This window comes from Pinus tabuliformis, chromosome 1_1 (genome assembly GCF_031772625.1).
Source record: "Pinus tabuliformis cultivar Carrire ecotype Pingquan chromosome 1_1, CPIR1, whole genome shotgun sequence".
Classification (NCBI taxonomy): domain Eukaryota; kingdom Viridiplantae; phylum Streptophyta; class Pinopsida; order Pinales; family Pinaceae; genus Pinus; species Pinus tabuliformis.
The window spans coordinates 161,056,622-161,075,444 of NC_142297.1; the positions used below are offsets into that span (position 1 = coordinate 161,056,622).

Genomic DNA, 18,823 nt, shown 5'->3' on the forward strand with positions numbered 1-18,823 from the left:
ACCCTTTAACCAGATTGCTTCTTTACTAGCATCTGAAGCAGCAATATATTCAGCTTCGGTAGTGGATAATGCAACTGTGTCTTGAAGCTTTGACATCCAACTAATTGCTCCACCTGCAAGAGTAAAGACGTAACCTGTAGTAGATCTTCTTTTGTCCAAATCACCAGCATAGTCAGCATCTACATATCCGCAGACTGATCCTTCACTACCATTAAAGACGATGCAATGGTCACTTGTTCCTCTTAGATATCGAAGCACCCATTTCACTACTTGCCAATGTTCTTTACCTGGATGTGCCATGAACCTGCTGACAACTCCGACTGCATGTGAAATGTCAGGTCTTGTAGATACCATCGCATACATTAAGTTTCCTACCGCATTTGCATATGGTACATGAGACATATACTACTTTTCTTCATCAACTCTAGGACTCAAAACCGAAGAAAGCTTAAAATGGGAAGCTAGAGGAACATTAACAGGTTTCACATTATTCATAGAGAACTTTTCAAGTACCTTCTCCACATACTTCTGCTGTGATAACCAAAGCTTACCATTTTTTCTGTCTCTGTATATCTCCATGCCCAAGATATGTTTTGTTGTTCCAAGATCCTTCATATCAAACGTCCTAGAGAGTTGAGCCTTTAACCTGTTGATTTCTTCCATGCTTTTGCTTGCAATAAGCATATCGTCAACATACAAAGCTAAGATAATGAATATGCCATTGAAACTTTTGAAGTACACACAATGATCATACTTCTTATAAAGTTCTGGCTCGCCATGAAGGAATCAAACTTCTTGTACCATTGTCTGGGAGACTGCCTCAGACCATACAATGATTTCCTGAGCTTGCAAACTAATCTTCTGCTGCGACCTCGTACAAAACCTTCTGGTTGTTCCATATATATCTGTTCATTCAAATCACCATGTAGAAAAGCTGTTTTAACATCTAACTTTTCTAACTCAAGATCAAGCAACGCAGTTTGTGCCAACACAGTACGTATAGAAACAAGTTTTACAACTGGAGAAAAAATCTCATGAAAGTCTATACCTTCAACTTGAGAATACCCTTTTGCTACCAGTCGTGCCTTATACCTTTCGATACTTCCATCAACTTTTCGTTTTAGCTTGAAGACCCATTTACATCCAACAACACTTCTTTCTTCAGGATGCTCTACAAGATCCCAGGTATGGTTCTTGGCTAAGGATTCCATTTCTTCTTCCATAGCCGCTTTCCATTTGTCGCTATCTATATCATCTACTGCTGCCTGATAACAAGAAGGTTCCCCATCTTCAGTAATCAAAGCAAAAGATGAAGCAGAATTTTCATACCTTTTGGGAGTTTCCTTTCCCTTGTAGACTTTCTAAGAGTGAATGGTTGCTGAACTGGTTCAGAAACTTGCACTGGTTCAGAAACTTCAACGGCTTCCTTTGTGTCTTCAACACATTTTTCTCCAGAAGTCTCTCCTTCCTTTCGACTGTCACCGAAAGGTCTAGTCTCCAATTGAACTCGTTGATACGGCGATACCTATTCCTGTTCAATTCTTTCAACATTTGATTTTAACAGAGAGGATTCATCAAATGTTACATCTCTACTAATGACTATCTTCCGCAATGTAGGATCCCACAACCTATATCCTTTCACTGCATATTCATATCCAACAAAGACATAACATTTTGACTTTGGATCTAATTTTGAACGCTGATTTTTCGGAATGAGAGAATAAGCATCACAACCAAATATCCTCAAATGTGAATAGTCACAAGACTGACCTGTCCAAACTTCTTCAGGAATTTTACAATCAATTGCTACTGAAGGTGATTTGTTAACTAAATAGCAAGCAGTAGATACTGCTTCTGCCCAAAACTCCTTTTGCAAGTTAGCATTGCTGATCATGCTTCTGTCTCTTTCCATAAGAGTCCGATTCATCCGCTCAGCAACACCATTTTGCTGAGGAGTATAAATAACAGTTTTGTGTCTAACAATTCCCTCATCCTTACAATATTGTTTAAATTCAACAGAAGTGAACTCACCACCATTGTCAGTTCTTAGACACTTAATAGATTTGCCTGTTCTTTTCTCTACCATTACTTTAAATTGTTTAAAGACATTTAATACATCAGCTTTCATTTTTAGCATATAGACCCAAACTTTACGGGAGTAATCATCAATGAATGTTAAAAAATATAATGCACCTCCATATGACACAACAGGGGAAGGCCCCATAGATCAGAATGAATGTAGTCTAAAACATCTTTACTATTATGAATTCCAACTTTAAATCTCTGTTTACACTGTTTGCCATACACACAATGTTTACAGAAATCTAAATTTAAGGATTTCAGACCGGAAAGAGATTTATGTTTCATCAATGTCTGAAGACCTTTCTCGCTCATATGACCCAAATGCTGATGCCGTAGACGAGTACCTGCTTCTTCCTTTTTTCACGCAACTGCTGCTTCACTGATCTGAGTACTTCCTCTTAACTTGTAAAGATTTCCAACCTTTTCTGCCTTCATAACCACAAGGGCTCCTTTAAAGACTTTGAAGACGCCATCCTGACCTGTAAACTTATAACCATCTGAATCCAACACTCCCAAAGAGATTACATTTTTCTTCAAATCAGGTACATGTCTAACACTAGTTAATGTCCTAACTGTGTTATCATACATCTTAATCCTGATATCTCCCATCCCAACAGTCTGACATGACACATTGTTACCCATAAACACAGAACTACTGTTTACATTTTCATACAAGGTAAACCAATTTCTATGTGGGCACATGTGATGCGAAGCACCAGAGTCTAACAGCCAGCTATCAAAACTCTGAGAGACATTACTTTCAGGTGAAGTTTCATGTATCATACATAATTCTTCAGCAGATAAAACTTCGTCTATCATACCTGAATCGACCTGATTCGCTTCGTTCTTTGGGTTTTCGGATTCCTTCCATTTCCAACAGTCCTTCTTCAAGTGTCCAACTTTACTGCAATTCCAACATTTTGCCTTACACTTCTTGCCCTTCGATTTCGACCTGGAAGACCCCCTTGTTTTTTCTCCTCTTTCCTTTGAGCGTCCTCTAGCGACCATGGCTTCTGATGCAGTTGTTTCAGTGCTGGATTTCCTTTGTACTTCCTCAGACAGAAGAGCTCCCACGACTGATTCAAACTTCAAAGAATCAGCAGAGCTGAAGCTGATTGAAGTTACGAAGTGATCCCATGATTCAGGTAGAGAACACAGCGAGGTTATGGCTTTATCTTCTTCCTGTATTATGACTTTCCATATCTGTTAATTGACAAATTAGTGTATTAAAAACATTCAAATGTTCTTCAACGCTTGAACCTTCTTTCATTCGAAGACTGTATAACTGTCGTTTTAGATAAATTCTGTTGGTTAATGATTTTGTCATATAGAGGTTTTCAAGTTTTTCCCACAATCGTGACGCTGTAGTCTCTTCAACAATGTTGAAGAGAACTTCATCCGCTAGGCATAATCGGATGGTATCGAGAGCTCGAGCATCCAAGTCCTCTCAGTCTGAAGTAGTCATGGTTGCAGGTTTCTTAGTTGCCCCATCCAATGCCTTGTGGAACCCTTGTTGCACAAGCAGATCCTTAACCTTCAGTTCCAAAAGAGCAAAATTGCTCTTTCCGGTGAATTTCTCCACCTCGAATTTTGCATTCGACATCTTGGCCATTTTTCCTCCTTCCTAGGGTTTCAGTCTTTCTAGGAATTATATATATAATTTAAAAAAAAAAAAATAATTCCCCAATTCAACAATTTTTAAAAAATTTCAAATCCTTTGTTTCCTTTCACACTTTGTTTTTCACAAATTTCTGGAAAAGAAAAATAATTCTTGGATTTCTTTGAGTTGCTTTCCTCCAAATTCAAATTTCTGAGAAAAATTCTCAAAATAAAAAAATTACGTGGTTCCACATGCCAGGCCTCTGGCAGCAAGCAGGCTCCTCCACCGAGGCAGTGTTGCTCTTCTCACAGGGACATCCTTTGCTCCTTCACACGCAGGTGGCCAACACGCTGAGAATGGGCTTATTTACAGCCACGTCACAGGTCCAACACAGAAATGCCTATGCCGTTGCACTCTCCTCCTCTCCTTCACGCAGGACACACAGCTTCAAGTCACCTCTGGACATTCAGCACACCTCTGGACATTCAGCACACCTCTGGACATTCAGCACGCAGATTCTACACAGCCTTAGTCTTTCACGCAGAGATGGCCTCTGATAGCAACACGCAGCCTCAGTCTTTCATGCAGAGATGGCCTCTTGGACAACAATACGCAGCCTCAGTCTTTTACGCAGAGATGGCTCTGATAGCAACACGCAGCCTCAGTCTTTCACGCAGAGATGGCTCTGATAGCAACACGCAGCCTCAGTCTTTCTCGCAGAGATGGCTCTGATAGAAAACTTCAACACAGAGAGCAGAGCACACCGTATGGGCTTATGTACAGCCACGTCAGAGGTCACAGCACAGAAAACACGCTGGTCCTTTCAACGCACTTCAATGCCTCCCCTCAGTCTTTCACGCGCTCTTTGAGATGGGCTCCTGGACAGCAACACGCAGATTATTCGCTGGTCTTTCAACGCTCACAGCACAGAAAACACGCTGGTCCTCCAACGCACAGAACGCACAGCCTTCAACCTCACGCCTTTAACGCACTCAGCCTTCAACGCACAGAAAGCACAACCTTCAACGCACAGAACGCAGACAACATTTCTCCTTCACGCCCAGGCTCACCGCCCTCGGAGCTCTGATACCAATTGTTGATCAGAAACCGAAATAATGAAGAATGCAAGAAAGCAACAACTAAATACCAAGACACGGAACTGAATCACAAAACTGAATTAAATGGAATTTTATTTAACAATGATTCTCCGCTTTTCATTTCATGGGCATTTGATAGTTTTATATCACCAACTATCGTTACATAACTAATTATTCGGTATACAACTGTCTATTTACATTTTACCTAAAGTTACTAATTCGTTGTCAAACTAACATTCAAGAAGTAGCTTTCACATTATTTTGTACCCTAGCTAGCTTAGGCTTAGGGTTTTTGGTGTGGAGATGAACATTTTGCATTTTTGGTGAAGGAATAATTGAAAGGGGTATATGGCATGATTATTGCAGTGTTAGCATCATCATCAATATGTGTAGTTTGTCGAGAAGAATTTGGCCCTGAAAGAATTTGTCGAAGTTTGAGGCTTTGTGCAGTAAAAGAAAACTTCCAAAAGGGAAAATATGCATGTTCAAACTTGTTTACACATGCCAGAGTCATCAAGTAGCTCAGAAATGAACTAGAGGTACCACAACTATGGAGCGTTGCATTTCTTCGCTTTGTTTTTGGATTTATGGAGAATTAGGGAGCTGCATGATGCTTCCAGGCATAATTTTTCTTTTGGATGAGTTTACTTAGTCAAAATTTTATGTAATTTTCCTTTATGGTTTTAGTAATTGTAATAAAGTAGTTGGTGACCCATAAACTCGATTTGGAACTGAGAAATTAATGTAAAATGCTTAGAAAATATCTAGTTATGCAGTCCCGACTGTTTAACACTCAGTTCTACTTTCATTGCAGAAGTTAGAAACTGAAATCCTAATGAGGAATTTGACCCCTAGAGATGGGAACGGACTGAGTTTGGCCTTTTTATGATATGATGGTAAAGGAGAAAAGGGTTGCCCAGGTTAAGGAGAAAGAGAGATTGTATCACACTTAATTTTTGAGACATTTTTACAGGGGATGAAATACAGAGGTGGAATTTTCAGGGATTCTTGAATTAGTTTTCTTTGCAGATGTGCTTCCTTTTTTTGTAAATATCTTCTATGAAAAATCATGTTTTGAATGTATATCTTCTTGTTTAGTTAAAACAAATATTTGATTGTGAATTCACTCTAAACAGTGCTCTGCTTCAGTTTTGCTAGACATCTATGTTTTTCGCTAAAATGACAATTATAATTCATCTTGATGCTCTTTTGTAATTTTCCATTTTTTCTTCACTCACCCTCCTACAACGAATTCAGAATTAAAAGCTCTAAAGAAACTACCTATTTGCCCCTGTGGAATCTCCATTTTCTCTTCATTTCAAACATAATCAGGTAGACATGACCTTATGCCCAATGGATTTGTCTCATTTCCTACCAGCAAACCTTTAAATTCATACCCTACTCTGCACTATACCTAGCCTAATATTTGAAAAATTGAACTTCTTAGACAGAGAGAACCCTCTCTAAAGCTAGTAAGACTAGATTCTATTTACAAGTGGTTTTGTGGTTACCGCTGAAATGCTCTCCTCAGCCTAGAGAAAATTACAGAGAGCTAACAGGAAGAGAAACAACAAACGAACGAAAGAGAGCCATCTGCTAGTGTAAGTTCATGCACGTGCACTTGTCTCGAGACAAAGACGAACTCAATATCCAAGGAAATGTCTGACAACGTAGTTCTTATTGTTTGTACCAAGTCTAGATTGTACCATTTAGGATGGTCTTCGTTGGGAGATTCAAGGCAAGTGAGGAGGGTGGAGGCTAAGAGATTTGTTTTGACTTCTCTTCTCAAGTATTAAAAGAGCTTCTCTGTTTAAATATGATACCTATTGAGCTTTTATTTAACTATGGTACCTATGCATACACAATATTTAAATCCGGTACCTATGCATAGGCAATGCTTCTCTCTGTACAATTGTATTTTCACCCAATATGAGAACTATTTTTATGAGGAACTGTTGGGTTTGAGGGTTAAATTCCATTGCATATCATGGCCTGATTGATTGGATGGCGTTGGACTTGTTTATCCGGTACGAGAGTTGTAGATGTAGGTGTGCGTTGGAGGAAGTTTCTTCGAGAATGGATACTTCTTCTATGAAACCGACAAACTTTCCTTGAACTTTGTTGGTAAGTTTGAGAATGGTTTAGAGTTTTGGTTTTTATTTTCAATTGAAGAAATGATGTTGGAGCAACTTTCATATATACATAGTCTTGTTCAGAATTTAACAATACTTGTGAGACTAAACCTTCCCATCTAACCATTGAACCATATCATTGGGAGTTTCCTCATAAGAGTGTGGATATTCTATATTTCTTTGAGAGGGTCTGGCCTAAAGGGTTTGCCAAGGCTTAGTGGAGAGCCTGATTCATGGCCTTACATTTGTGCTGAAAATAAGTAACCTCCCAATGGGCATTAAATGAGCGCGTTTATTTTTGATAGGTCAGTTATCCAACTGTAGGCATATACAACCACTACTCATTTAATTACCATTAAGAATCTTTATATAATCTGTATATTTGTTGCCTGACCTTTGTTGCCTGACATTTGAAAGTTCATGGTCTTACTATTGTCCTGGTCTATTTCTTGATTAAGTTTTGGAAGAAGACATGAATTAAATTTAGTTACAAGTAGCTGCTCATCTTCCACAATTGCATTGTAAGAGGTCAATATATTATTGTACGGACTGTTTGAAAACTGGCTGAAGTTGGAGCCATCTTGCGATTAAATTTTGTTTGTAACCTCGTGGGTAGAACCATTCTTCAGAACCGTGCAAAGATTAATCCATGTGTTTAGTGGTTCGTTGGATTGGGTGCTTTATATTTCTGAATTAAGTTAGATCCATATTTGTGTTGATATTCAAATCTATTCAGGTTTTGTCACCATTCCTTGTCAATTCTTTCAAAGTCAATTGTCGCATAGCCATTTTCTATTGTTCTGTCGAGTGACTTGGATTCGGGTATCAAGCTGAACGTTTGTGGTGATAATAGTTTCCCCAATTTATGCTGTATCTTGCATTGCCTGGGCACACATTATCTAAAAAGACTGGAGTGTTACAAAAACCTTTTGATTTTGCATTGTTTTCTTGATCATGGTCATAGCACTAAGCAGTTTATTCTGGCTGTGGTTCAGCCATCCGTTTGTGCTTTGCATGAACCTGTTAGTTTGACAACGAATTAGTAACTTTAGTTAAATGTAAATAGACAGTTGTATACCGAATAATTAGTTATGTAACAATAGTTGGTGATATAAAACTATTGAATGCCCATGAAATAAAATGCTGAGGTTCATTTTTAAATTCCAATTCAGTTTCTTATTCAGTTTCGTGTCTTGGCTGTTGAGTTTCTAGCTTTCTTCATTATTTCACTTTTACTTCCTACAAGTGGTATCGGAGCCTGAGCATGGAAGGAAGGAAGGGCATCCAGCGAGAGTCCAAAACTGGTGAAAGAAAGCAGTCCAGAACCGGTGCACGTTTCAGAACCTGCGTGAGAGGAGTTTCAGTCTCTGTCAGGCATCCAGCGTGAGAGTTATCTCTGTTCAACATTCCAGATTTTCAGGCATCCAACGTGAGAGTTATCTCTGTTCAGCGTTCCAGATTTCAGAACCTGCATGAGAGGTGCACGTTTCAGTCTCTGTCAGGAGGTCAACGTTCGTTATCTCTGTTCAGTGTTACAGATTTCAGAACCTGCGTGAGAGGTGCACGTTTCAGTCTCTGTCACGAGGTCAGCGTTCCAGACCGGGTATCATTTTTCCATTGCTAAATAATTCTGGGCTTGTATTCACAAATTGTTTCAGGATTTTTTTTTTAAAGGAATGTGCGAGTGAAATAGGAGGAACAGAAGACAGTTTTTTTTATTGAAGAAAAGAAAATTTTAAGGGTTTTGGAGAAATAAGGAGACAATTTTTTTTATTGAAGAAATTTTTTTTTAAGGGTTTTTGGAGAAATAAGGAGACAGTTTTTTTTAATTATTGAAGAAAAGAAAATTTTTTAAGGTTTTTTTTCTTCTATTTGGAGAAATAAGAAGATATACTCGTTAGCTTTCTATTTGGAGAAATAAGGAGATATACTCTTTAGTTGAAGGAAAACCTAAAAAAAAAAGGAAATATAAAACCCTAGAAAGACTGAAACCCTAGGAAGGAGGAAAAATGGCCAAGATGTCGAATGCAAGATTCGAGGTGGAGAAATTCACCGGAAAGAGCAATTTTGCTCTTTGGAAACTGAAGGTTAAGGATCTGCTTGTGCAACAAGGGTTGCACAAGGCATTGGATGGGGTAACTAAGAAACCTACAACCATGACTACTTCAGACTGGGAGGACTTGGATGCCCGAGCTCTCAGTACCATCCGGTTATGCCTAGCGGATGAAGTTCTCTTCAACATTGTTGAAGAGACTACGACGTCAGGATTGTGAGAAAAGCTTGAAAAACTCTATATGACAAAATCATTAACCAACAGAATTTATCTAAAACGACAGTTATACAGTCTTCGAATGAAAGAAGGTTCAAATGTTGCAGAACATTTGAATGTTTTTAATACACTAATTTGTCAATTAACAGATATGGAAGTCAAAATACAGGAAGAAGATAAAGTCATAACCTTGCTGTGTTCTCTGCTTGAATCATGGGATCACTTCGTAACTTCAATCAGTTTCAGCTCTGCTGATTCTTTGAAGTTTGAATCAGTCGTGGGAGATCTTCTGTCTGAAGAAGTATGAAGGAAATCCAGCACTGAAACAGCTGCATCAGAAGCCATGGTCACTAGAGGACGCTCAAAGGAAAGAGGATAAAAACCAAGGGGGTCTTCCAAGTTGAAATCGAAGGGCAAGAAGTGTAAGGCGAAATGTTGGAACTGCGGTAAAGTTGGACACTTGAAGAAGGACTGTTGGAAACGAAAGGAATCCGAAAACCTGAAGAACGAAGTTTTATCTGCTGAAGAATTGTGTATGATAGATGAAACTTCACCTGAATGTAATGTCTCTCAGAGTTTTGATAGTTGGCTGTTAGACTTTGGTGCTTCGCATCACATGTGCCCACATAGAAATTGGTTTACTTCGTATGAAAATGTATATGGTAGTTCTGTGTTTATGGGTAACAATATGTCATGTCAGACTGTTGGGATGGGAGATATCAGGATTAAGATGTATGATAACATAGTTAGGACATTAACTAGTGTTAGACATGTACCTGATTTGAAGAAAAAATTAATCTCTTTGGGAGTGTTGGATTCAGATGGTTATAAGTTTACAGGTGAGGATGGCGTCTTGAAAGTCTTCAAAGGAGACCTTATGGTTATGAAGGCAGAAAAGGTCGGAAATATTTACAGGTTAAAAGGAAGTACTCAGGTCGGTGAAGCAGCGGTTGCGTCAGAAAAGGAAGAAGCAGGTACTCGTCTGTGGCATCAGCGTTTGGGTCATATGAGCGAGAAAGGTCTTCATATACTGATGAAACGTAAATCTCTTCCCGGTTTGAAATCCTTGAATTTAGATTTTTGTAAACATTGTGTGTATGGAAAACAGTGTAAACAGAGATTTAAAGTTGGAAATCATAATAGTAAAGATGTTTTAGACCACATTCATTCTGATCTGTGGGGGCCTTCCCCTGTTGTGTCATATGGAGGTGCATTGTATTTTTTAATGTACATTGATGATTACTCTCGTAGAGTTTGGGTCTATATGCTAAAAAGGAAAGTTGATGTATTAAATGTCTTTAAATAATTTAAAGTAATGGTAGAGAAAAGAACAGGCAAATCTATTAAATGTCTAAGAACTGACAATGGTGGTGAGTTCACTTCTGTTGAATTTGAACAATACTGTAAGGATGAGGGCATTATTAGACACAAAACTGCTGTTTATACTCCTTAGCAAAATGGTGTTGCTGAGCGTATGAACCAGACTCTTATGGAAAGAGCCAGAAGCATGATCTCCAATGCTAACTTGCAAAAGGAGTTGTGGGCATAAGTAGTATCTACTGCTTGTTATTTACTTAACAGATCACCTTCAGTAGCAATTGATTGTAAAATTCCTGAAGAAGTTTGGACAGGTCAGTCTTGTGACTATTCTCATTTGAGGATATTTGGTTGTGATGCTTATTCTCTGATTCCGAAAAATCAGCGTTCAAAATTAGATCCAAAGACGAAATGTTATGTCTTTGTTGGGTATGACTATGCAGTGAAAGGATATAGGTTGTGGGATCCTACATTGCGGAAGATAGTCATTAGTAGAGATGTAACATTTGATGAATCCTCTTTGTTAAAATCAAATGTTGAAAGAATTGAACAGGAACAGGTATCGCCGAGTCAACGAGTTCAGTTGGAGGCTAGATCTTTCGGTGACAGTCGAAAGGAAGGAGAGACTTCTGGAGACAAAGGTGTTGAAGACACAAAGGAAGTCGTCGAAGCTTCTGAACCAGTGGAAATTTCTGAACCAGTTCAGCAACCAGTCGCTCTGAAAAGGTCTACAAGGGAAAGGAAAACTCCCAAAAGGTATGAAGATTCTGCTTCATCTGTTGCTTTGGTTACTGAAGATGGGGAACCTTCTTGTTATCAGGAAGCAGTAGATGATACAGATAGCGAGAAATGGAAAATGGCTATGGAAGAAGAAATGGACTCCTTAGCCAAAAACAATACCTGGGATCTTGTAGAGCTTCCTGAAGGGAGAAGTGTTGTTGGATGTAAATGGGTCTTCAAGTTGAAACGGAAAGTTGATGGTAGTGTTGAAAGGTATAAGGCGTGACTGGTAGTAAAAGGGTATTCTCAGGTTGAAGGTATAGACTTTCATGAGATTTTTTCTCCAGTTGTAAAACTTGTTTCTATACGTACTGTGTTGGCACTAACTGCATTGCTTAATCTTGAGTTAGAACAGTTAGATGTTAAAACAACTTTTCTACATGGTGATTTGAACGAAGAGATATATATGGAACAACCAGAAGGTTTTGTACGAGGTCGCAGCAGAAGATTAGTTTGCAAGCTCAGGAAATCATTGTATGGTCTGAGGCAGTCTCCCAGACAATGGTACAAGAAGTTTGATTCCTTCATGGTGAGCCAGAACTTTATAAGAAGTGAGTATGATCATTGTGTGTACTTCAAAAGTTTCAATGGCATATTCATTATCTTAGCTTTGTATGTTGACGATATGCTTATTGCAAGCAAAAGCATGGAAGAGATCAACAGGTTAAAGGCTCAACTCTCTAGGACGTTTGATATGAAGGATCTTGGAGCAGCAAAACATATCTTGGGCATGGAGATACACAGAGACAGGAAAAATGGTAAGCTTTTTTTGTCACAACAGAAGTATGTGGAGAAGTTACTTGAAAAGTTCTCTATGAATAATGTGAAAGCTATTAATGTTCCTTTAGCTTTCCATTTTAAGCTTTCTTCGGTTTTGAGTCCTAGAGCTGATGAAGAAAAGCAGTATATGTTTCATGTACCATATGCAAACGCTGTAGGCAACTTAATGTATGCGATGGTATCTACAAGACTTGACATTTCACATGCAGTTGGAGTTGTCTGCAGGTTCATGGCAAATCTAGGTAAAGAGCATTGGCAAGCAGTGATCTGTGGTAACGCCTGTACGTAAATCCTCCTCTACGTGTATGGGCCTCGTGCTATGGGAATGGTGGTATGTGAATCGTGCTCTACTAGGGAATGGGGAGTCATTGTGCTATGTGGAATCGTACTATGGTAATGGTGCTATGGGCCTCGTGCTCTCATAATAAGGATCACCTCCGTCCATCTGTCCGTTGGCCCGCCCCTCTCGGCAGCAGATGTTGTCCGTTGTACCGCCCCACCCCCAACGATGTTCCATTACTTACGATGCACCTGTTGATGAGGATCATATGCCAGACACATGGAGATATTCAGAGAGGGGAGGGCAGGTAGATAGAGCCTTCAGCGAAAGAGGCTAGGTTGAGCCATTCATGCAGGTCAGCTAGTTTCATTCACGCTAGGAAGGCAGCGCCAGTAAGGGAGGTGGGTGTTGCCCGGATAGTGATTTATGGCCAACATCTTTCGAAAGGGGCCCTTTTTCGCTACGAAGCGATCCTAATTCAAACACGCTGCGTTTGACTTACATAATAGAACCATGGGACTCTTTACAGGGCTATCACCTTCTTTGGCCAGATCTTCCATCCCCGATGCGGGAAAGCGTGTTCTTCCAACCTTTTCATTCACAATTCTCTAAATCAAAGGGCAAAGATCGGCATGCCTGGTTCTTCCCTTCTCGCATCCATCCGATGCATTCTTTCTGATACAGTAGGAAGGCGAAGCCTCCCTCACACCGCACCAAAATACCATCAATCGATCAATCACGATTTACTGACTTCATGGGTGCTTCGATATCTAAGAGGTTAAGAGGCACAAGTGACCATTGCATCGTCTTTAACGGTAGTGAAGGATTAGTCTGTCGATATGTAGATGCTAACTATGCAGGTGATTTGGACAAAAGAAGATCTACTACAGGTTATGTCTTTACTCTTGCAGGTGGAGCAATTAGTTGGATGTCAAAGCTTCAAGAAACAGTTGCATTGTCCACTACCGAAGCCGAATATATTGCTCCTTCAGATGCTAGTAAAGAAGCAATTTGGTTAAAGGGTCTGCTCGATGAAATTGGAATAACGCAGGAGAAAGTGAATGTACTTTGTGATAGTCAAAGTGCTCTTCACTTGGCTACAAACCCTGCCTATCACAGCAGAACCAAGCACATTGATGTAAGGTATCATTTTCTGAGACATGTGATCGATGGCGGAAAAGTAGCTCTTAAAAAGTTCCATACACTAGAAAATTGTGCAGACATATTCACAGAGCCAGTTACAGTAGAGAAGCTGCCGTGATGTTTAGCTTCTCTTGGCTTGCATGGAAGATGATGAATGGGAGAATTGTTGTCAAGGTACAACGAATTAGTAACTTTAGGTAAATGTAAATAGACAGTTGTATACCGAATAATTAGTTATGTAACGATAGTTGGTGATATAAAACTATCGAATGCCCATGAAATAAAATGTGAGATTCATTTTTAAATTCCAATTCAGTTTCTTATTCAATTTCGTGTCTTGGCTGTTGAGTTTCTAGTTTTCTTCATTATTTCACTTTTACTTCCTACAGAACCATCTCTGTTCTTGTTTTTCTTGAACACACAAACAAAAGAATCTAAGCTTTAACGAGGTTATATTTCTTCTTCTATCGTGGATCAGCTACTGCTTAGATACGAATGTTATGATCACTCAGAGTTGAAACGCTTCACTTCAGTGATCAGCTACTGCTTAGATACATCTCTTATGAGCGCTCAGAGTTGAAACACTTCCCTTTAGTGTACATTATTCATTATTCCCGTGAGGGACTTTTTTTGTTAATGTGGAGAAAGTTTGGCGAATGTTACTGATCTTTAATATACAAAATGTTTGAATTTTATTTTAAAACAAGGTGTAATTTTTTTTTTTTCCATAACTTGCATTCTAGAAAAACACGTCTCCATTAATTTGTCAATCTATAGGATGGCACATTCAGAGGTTCACAGACTCCCTGTCTAACATAATTATACTCTGTGTATTTATTAAACAAGAGGTATGAAGGACCGAGTGTTTTCTGTTAGCAGATCACATTGTAAGTAATCATTCTTCTAACCGCTAACTGATAACAGGGCGCAGTCCTGCTAGTTATTAAAAATGATATTACCGGTCTCTCAGTTTACCTGGAAAAGGCACTCTTTTGATTATCTGAAGTGGTTTCTCTGACTCGGCTGTTGTATTCGGATTAAATTCCAGAATGGAATACTCAAAAGTTGAGAGTAGAGCGAATACCTTGATAGAAGCAGGGAAGAAGTGCATTCAAACCACTTTAAAACAATCATAAACCTTTAAACAAAACAATTTTTATACTCTTTTGATGTTTTATATTAACGTTCTGTATATCGTTTACATAAAGTTTTGTCTTATTGGCTAGTGTTATTAAGATGTTAGGTTGTTTTCTGTTATTGGGTTTCCATATTTTTTTATTATGATATTGTATGTAAAGTTTATTCTCTTTTATATTAAAAACTTACATTAGATGCCATAAATACGACTTGTGCTAGATTATCTTATCGCTACATCTAAAACTTTAATTGTCATTTCAAATGCTTAATGGTGTGCATGTGCTGATATTGGTCAGAATTTGATTTTCTATGAAAACTGTTTCTTCCTGTGATATCACATAACCTCGTCATAAAAATTTTCACTTAACAAAGTATGTTCATTGTAACCTTTGGTTTTAATTTTATTAAAATTGTAGGAACGGATATTAAGCGAAGAGAATGCTTTCCTCAGTAAAAAGGTGAGACAAAATTTCAATGCAAGTGTTGCCATATATTTTAATTATTACTATTATTAACTATTTTATTGTATGAAGTTTCAAATATTTTTTGGTTCCTTCATTTTTTTTCTTAATTATTATTTCAGTTTGTCGATCCTCATTCCTTTTCGACAACTCCTCGAAGTGAATCTGGAAGCATCCAAAACAGTGAAGTCGAGACTCAACTGGTTATGAGACCGCCATGTACAAATGCTCATTTTCTTATTAATAGTTCTCATTGATAATCAATGTATTCGTAACCGTGTTATTAATTTATTATGAAATCTTTATATTAATAAAAGGTAAAGCTGCTTTTCAGATCGCACCTAATTGTTCAGCACGTCCGGGCTCTCACCAAGGTAACTAAATGTTTTTTAAACCAAAGCGTGTCTTCCAAATTCAGTGTGTAAGTTTGCTATGAATACATATTTTAAAGGTTTTGTATTTTTTTCACTCTGCCAAGAAGCATTACAAGCGGAGTTTTCCTCATTCATCCGATGGGCATGAAGAGTGAAGAGTATAGTAGCTACGCTTGTGGAGAATTTAATGTTGCATATACTCCTACGTGTGTATATATGTGATGTTTTATATATTTCTATATAATCGATTTGAATTTATAAGATTTTAAATTATATCTTAAGTTTATATGAATTTGTTATTATTTTATTTTAGTAGTCATATCAAATTATTATTTTAAATACCATCAACCTTATACATTTTTTTTTTTCTTCTGAATATAATTATTCCTTATTTTTAAGGAAATATTACTTATTTATTAATTTTTAAGAAAATAATTGTAATTTTGTATTATTAGAAAAATAAAATATTTTAAAGATTTTTTTCCTCTCTTTTATGAATTCAGTTTATTTGAAATGGTTATGCAAAGGTGTAGTTACTCTAAAGTTAAACGTGTGATAGATTAAGAGGAGAGAACACACTTAAGCGTTAAATCTATTTAAGTGGTACCAAATATGATATATCATTGATTTGAAATTAAATATGAATTCAGTTTATTTGAAATGGTTATGCAAAGGTGTAGTTACTCTAAAGTTAAACGTGTGATAGATTAAGAGGAAAGAACACACTTAAGCGGTACCAAATATGATATATCATTGATTTGAAATTAAATATGATAGTTGCATCTATGGTTAAAAACTTGTGACATTATAGCACAATTTAACATTAAACTTGTATTTACATAAAATACTTATGTTTGAAATTAAATATGATAGTTGTATCTATGCTTAAAAACTTGTGACATTATAGCACAATTTAACATTAACCTTGTATTTACATAAAATAATTACGTTTGAAATTAAATGTGATAGTTGTATCTATGTTTAGAAACTTGTGACATTATACCTTTAATTTTCTGCCTTAAATGATAGATTTTAGGTTTTCTTATATCTTAATTTAAAAATATTATAAATTATTATATAAATAATATAATATTATGAGGATGGATGGGGTGAGAGATCATAGTCCATTAAATTAGCAAGGGAATCTGAGCAAGGTTGTGGAGTAGGGGTGAAGGTTATAGTTTTGATGAACAAAATGTAGTATGATACCACTGTCATCCATGAATGTTATCCATAATGAAATAATCAAGAAAGGTGGCCTAATCACTGGGTACCCTAGGCAAACCATTTTAGACCAGGCAACCCACAGGCTAGTAACTTGGGTTTGAAGCATGGAAAGGACAATTGCTATGAATGCGGGATTATAACGAAGTGACGTGATTGTGATTTTGCATAATGGCTTATGGGTACACTATCTAATTCTTTGAATGCTGAGACTATTACGATAGGAGGAGAAAGATGCATTTTTTCTTTCCATGCCTTTAGTTTAGTCATGCATTTCTGTATATCTCATGCTTGAAAATATTGTCTTTGCAGGGTTATTGAATGAGTTTTGTCCCAAGGTTGTTTATGCATCTAGCTCTAATGATTTTAGCAATAATTTATTTCATGCAATGATACTCTTTTCATTTAAAGTTCAACTCATCCTTTTTGTTATTTTATTTTTTGTAGCTAGTTAGTTTATCAGTCGTTCATGCAATCTCCTTTCAAGTAGACAATAGTGCTTAATTTAGATAATAGTTCTTAGATATAGTTAGTAATCTTTTTGTGCACTTAACTTACTTAAATCATCATATCTTTGGTTATTGTTCCACATTTCTACAATTTGTCAGTACATAAATTTATGTCTTAATGAGTTACAATAAACTCCATATTTTCCTATTTGTTTCATGAATTGATCTATTGAAGGTACTTGAGGATGGGAATTTTTTTCACATTTATATAAACGCCCTTCACCACCTTCATCCCTCAAAACACGTATAGGATACATAAAACGATTGTTGGTTGGGTATGTCTCTTCCTCCAAAACTCGGGCGTCCTGTAGCAGTCCACCAATTGCATTAGAACAATTCCATGTTTGCACTCAAAGAATGTTTATCATTCTTTGACACATTACAATGCACACGTCACCCTGAAAATGGAATTCAGAAGATCAAAGCCACGGTAGAATTCTTAACCTAGTAGTTGTAGCGAAATTGCTTTCCTTTCTGTAAGTTAGGGTTTATTGTTTGCATGTTCTCTTTTGTTCTATCTTTCTTCGAATGATTTTCTTTCACTTCTTATAACTAGAACAGGTTTAGTTGTTGTTATTTTCTTTCCTATACTTAGAGTAGGTTTATTTTTTATTATTTCCTTTTTTGCAAATTAAAGTAGGTTTAATTTATGTCTTTTACTTTTCTACAAATTAGAGTAGGTTTCCATGTTGTCTTTTACTTTCATGCAACCAAAAGAGGTTTACTTCTTTTCCTATCTCTATGTATTTCCAAGAGCCTAGATAGTAGAAGTGTTATCTATATGATTTAGTTTCACTTTAGTTGCATCAGATCAACCAAAGAAGAATGCATTGCATGTTGCACACATTGTGTTGACCCATCTCAAGTTTTTACAAACCCCAAGTTGATAATTAGAGTCGATATCTTTAGGAATTTCATTGTTATTATTGTAATATTAAGGCCCATCACCTTTTTGACGTCGTTTCGAGGGACGTGTCAAAATAGGTACTATTTTCATTTCTATTTTGATTCACTTCCTTCATTTCCTAAAAGAGAAAAAACAAATTTCATTAGCATTTTTATCCTCACTGATTTAGTACATAATGAACTAAAGAGGGTGGTGCCTAATTCTCTATGCAAATTGAAGTGCAAAAGGAGCACTTCTCTGATACATGATGGGACATCAAGGGAAATATATATTCACATAATAGAGAAGTGTGTGTGGGTATTCTTGATCGGGTTCACCTTCTGCTTCTTCTTGGTTGGGTTGTTATTGCTATTTTAACATTTAAGATAGGTGCAAACAACGTGGAACTATGGAGCACGATAGAGGGAAGATGAGGTAATTATGGAGCTGATTGTTGAGCCTTAATCTCAATGAATTTGTGTGTTACTCCCCATGTGCTGTGTTCGAGGCCACTGTTCCATGTATGAATGCATGAAGTGGTTAGTGGTAGGCTTAGTGGATGATTAAATCACTGTGGTGCTTGTTGTGTATATGATAAACACTTGGACATGGCAATCTTAGTCATCATGGTGCTTGTTAGAAAGCTAATAAACCACCTAAATAGTGAAATGCAAACCCTTATGGTGCTTTCTATGAAAATACAACCAATAAATCAATTGGACAATGGATTCAATCTCCTGCACTCAGAAATA

The 18,823-nt window shown here is 37.2% G+C and overlaps 1 protein-coding gene across 11 annotated transcripts in view; it reads left to right on the forward strand.

The window, feature by feature from the left end:
* LOC149212081 (MADS-box protein SOC1-like) overlaps positions 1-15,738 on the forward strand; it is a 405,207-nt gene extending 389,469 nt beyond the window's left edge. For 4 of the 11 annotated variants that reach the window (XM_089390543.1, XM_089390550.1, XM_089390545.1 and 1 more), the window contains 4 exons: positions 15,034-15,075; positions 15,201-15,297; positions 15,396-15,452; positions 15,557-15,738. In XM_089390543.1, coding sequence (XP_089246669.1) covers positions 15,034-15,075; positions 15,201-15,297; positions 15,396-15,452; positions 15,557-15,600 — 240 coding nt within the window. In that variant the 3' untranslated portion in view covers positions 15,601-15,738. Of the gene's footprint in view, positions 1-15,033; positions 15,076-15,200; positions 15,336-15,395 lie in introns of those variants that run through there. The other 7 variants (XM_089390544.1, XM_089390549.1, XM_089390548.1 and 4 more) reach the window with 7 other exon arrangements.
* The last annotated feature ends 3,085 nt before the right edge of the window (positions 15,739-18,823 follow it).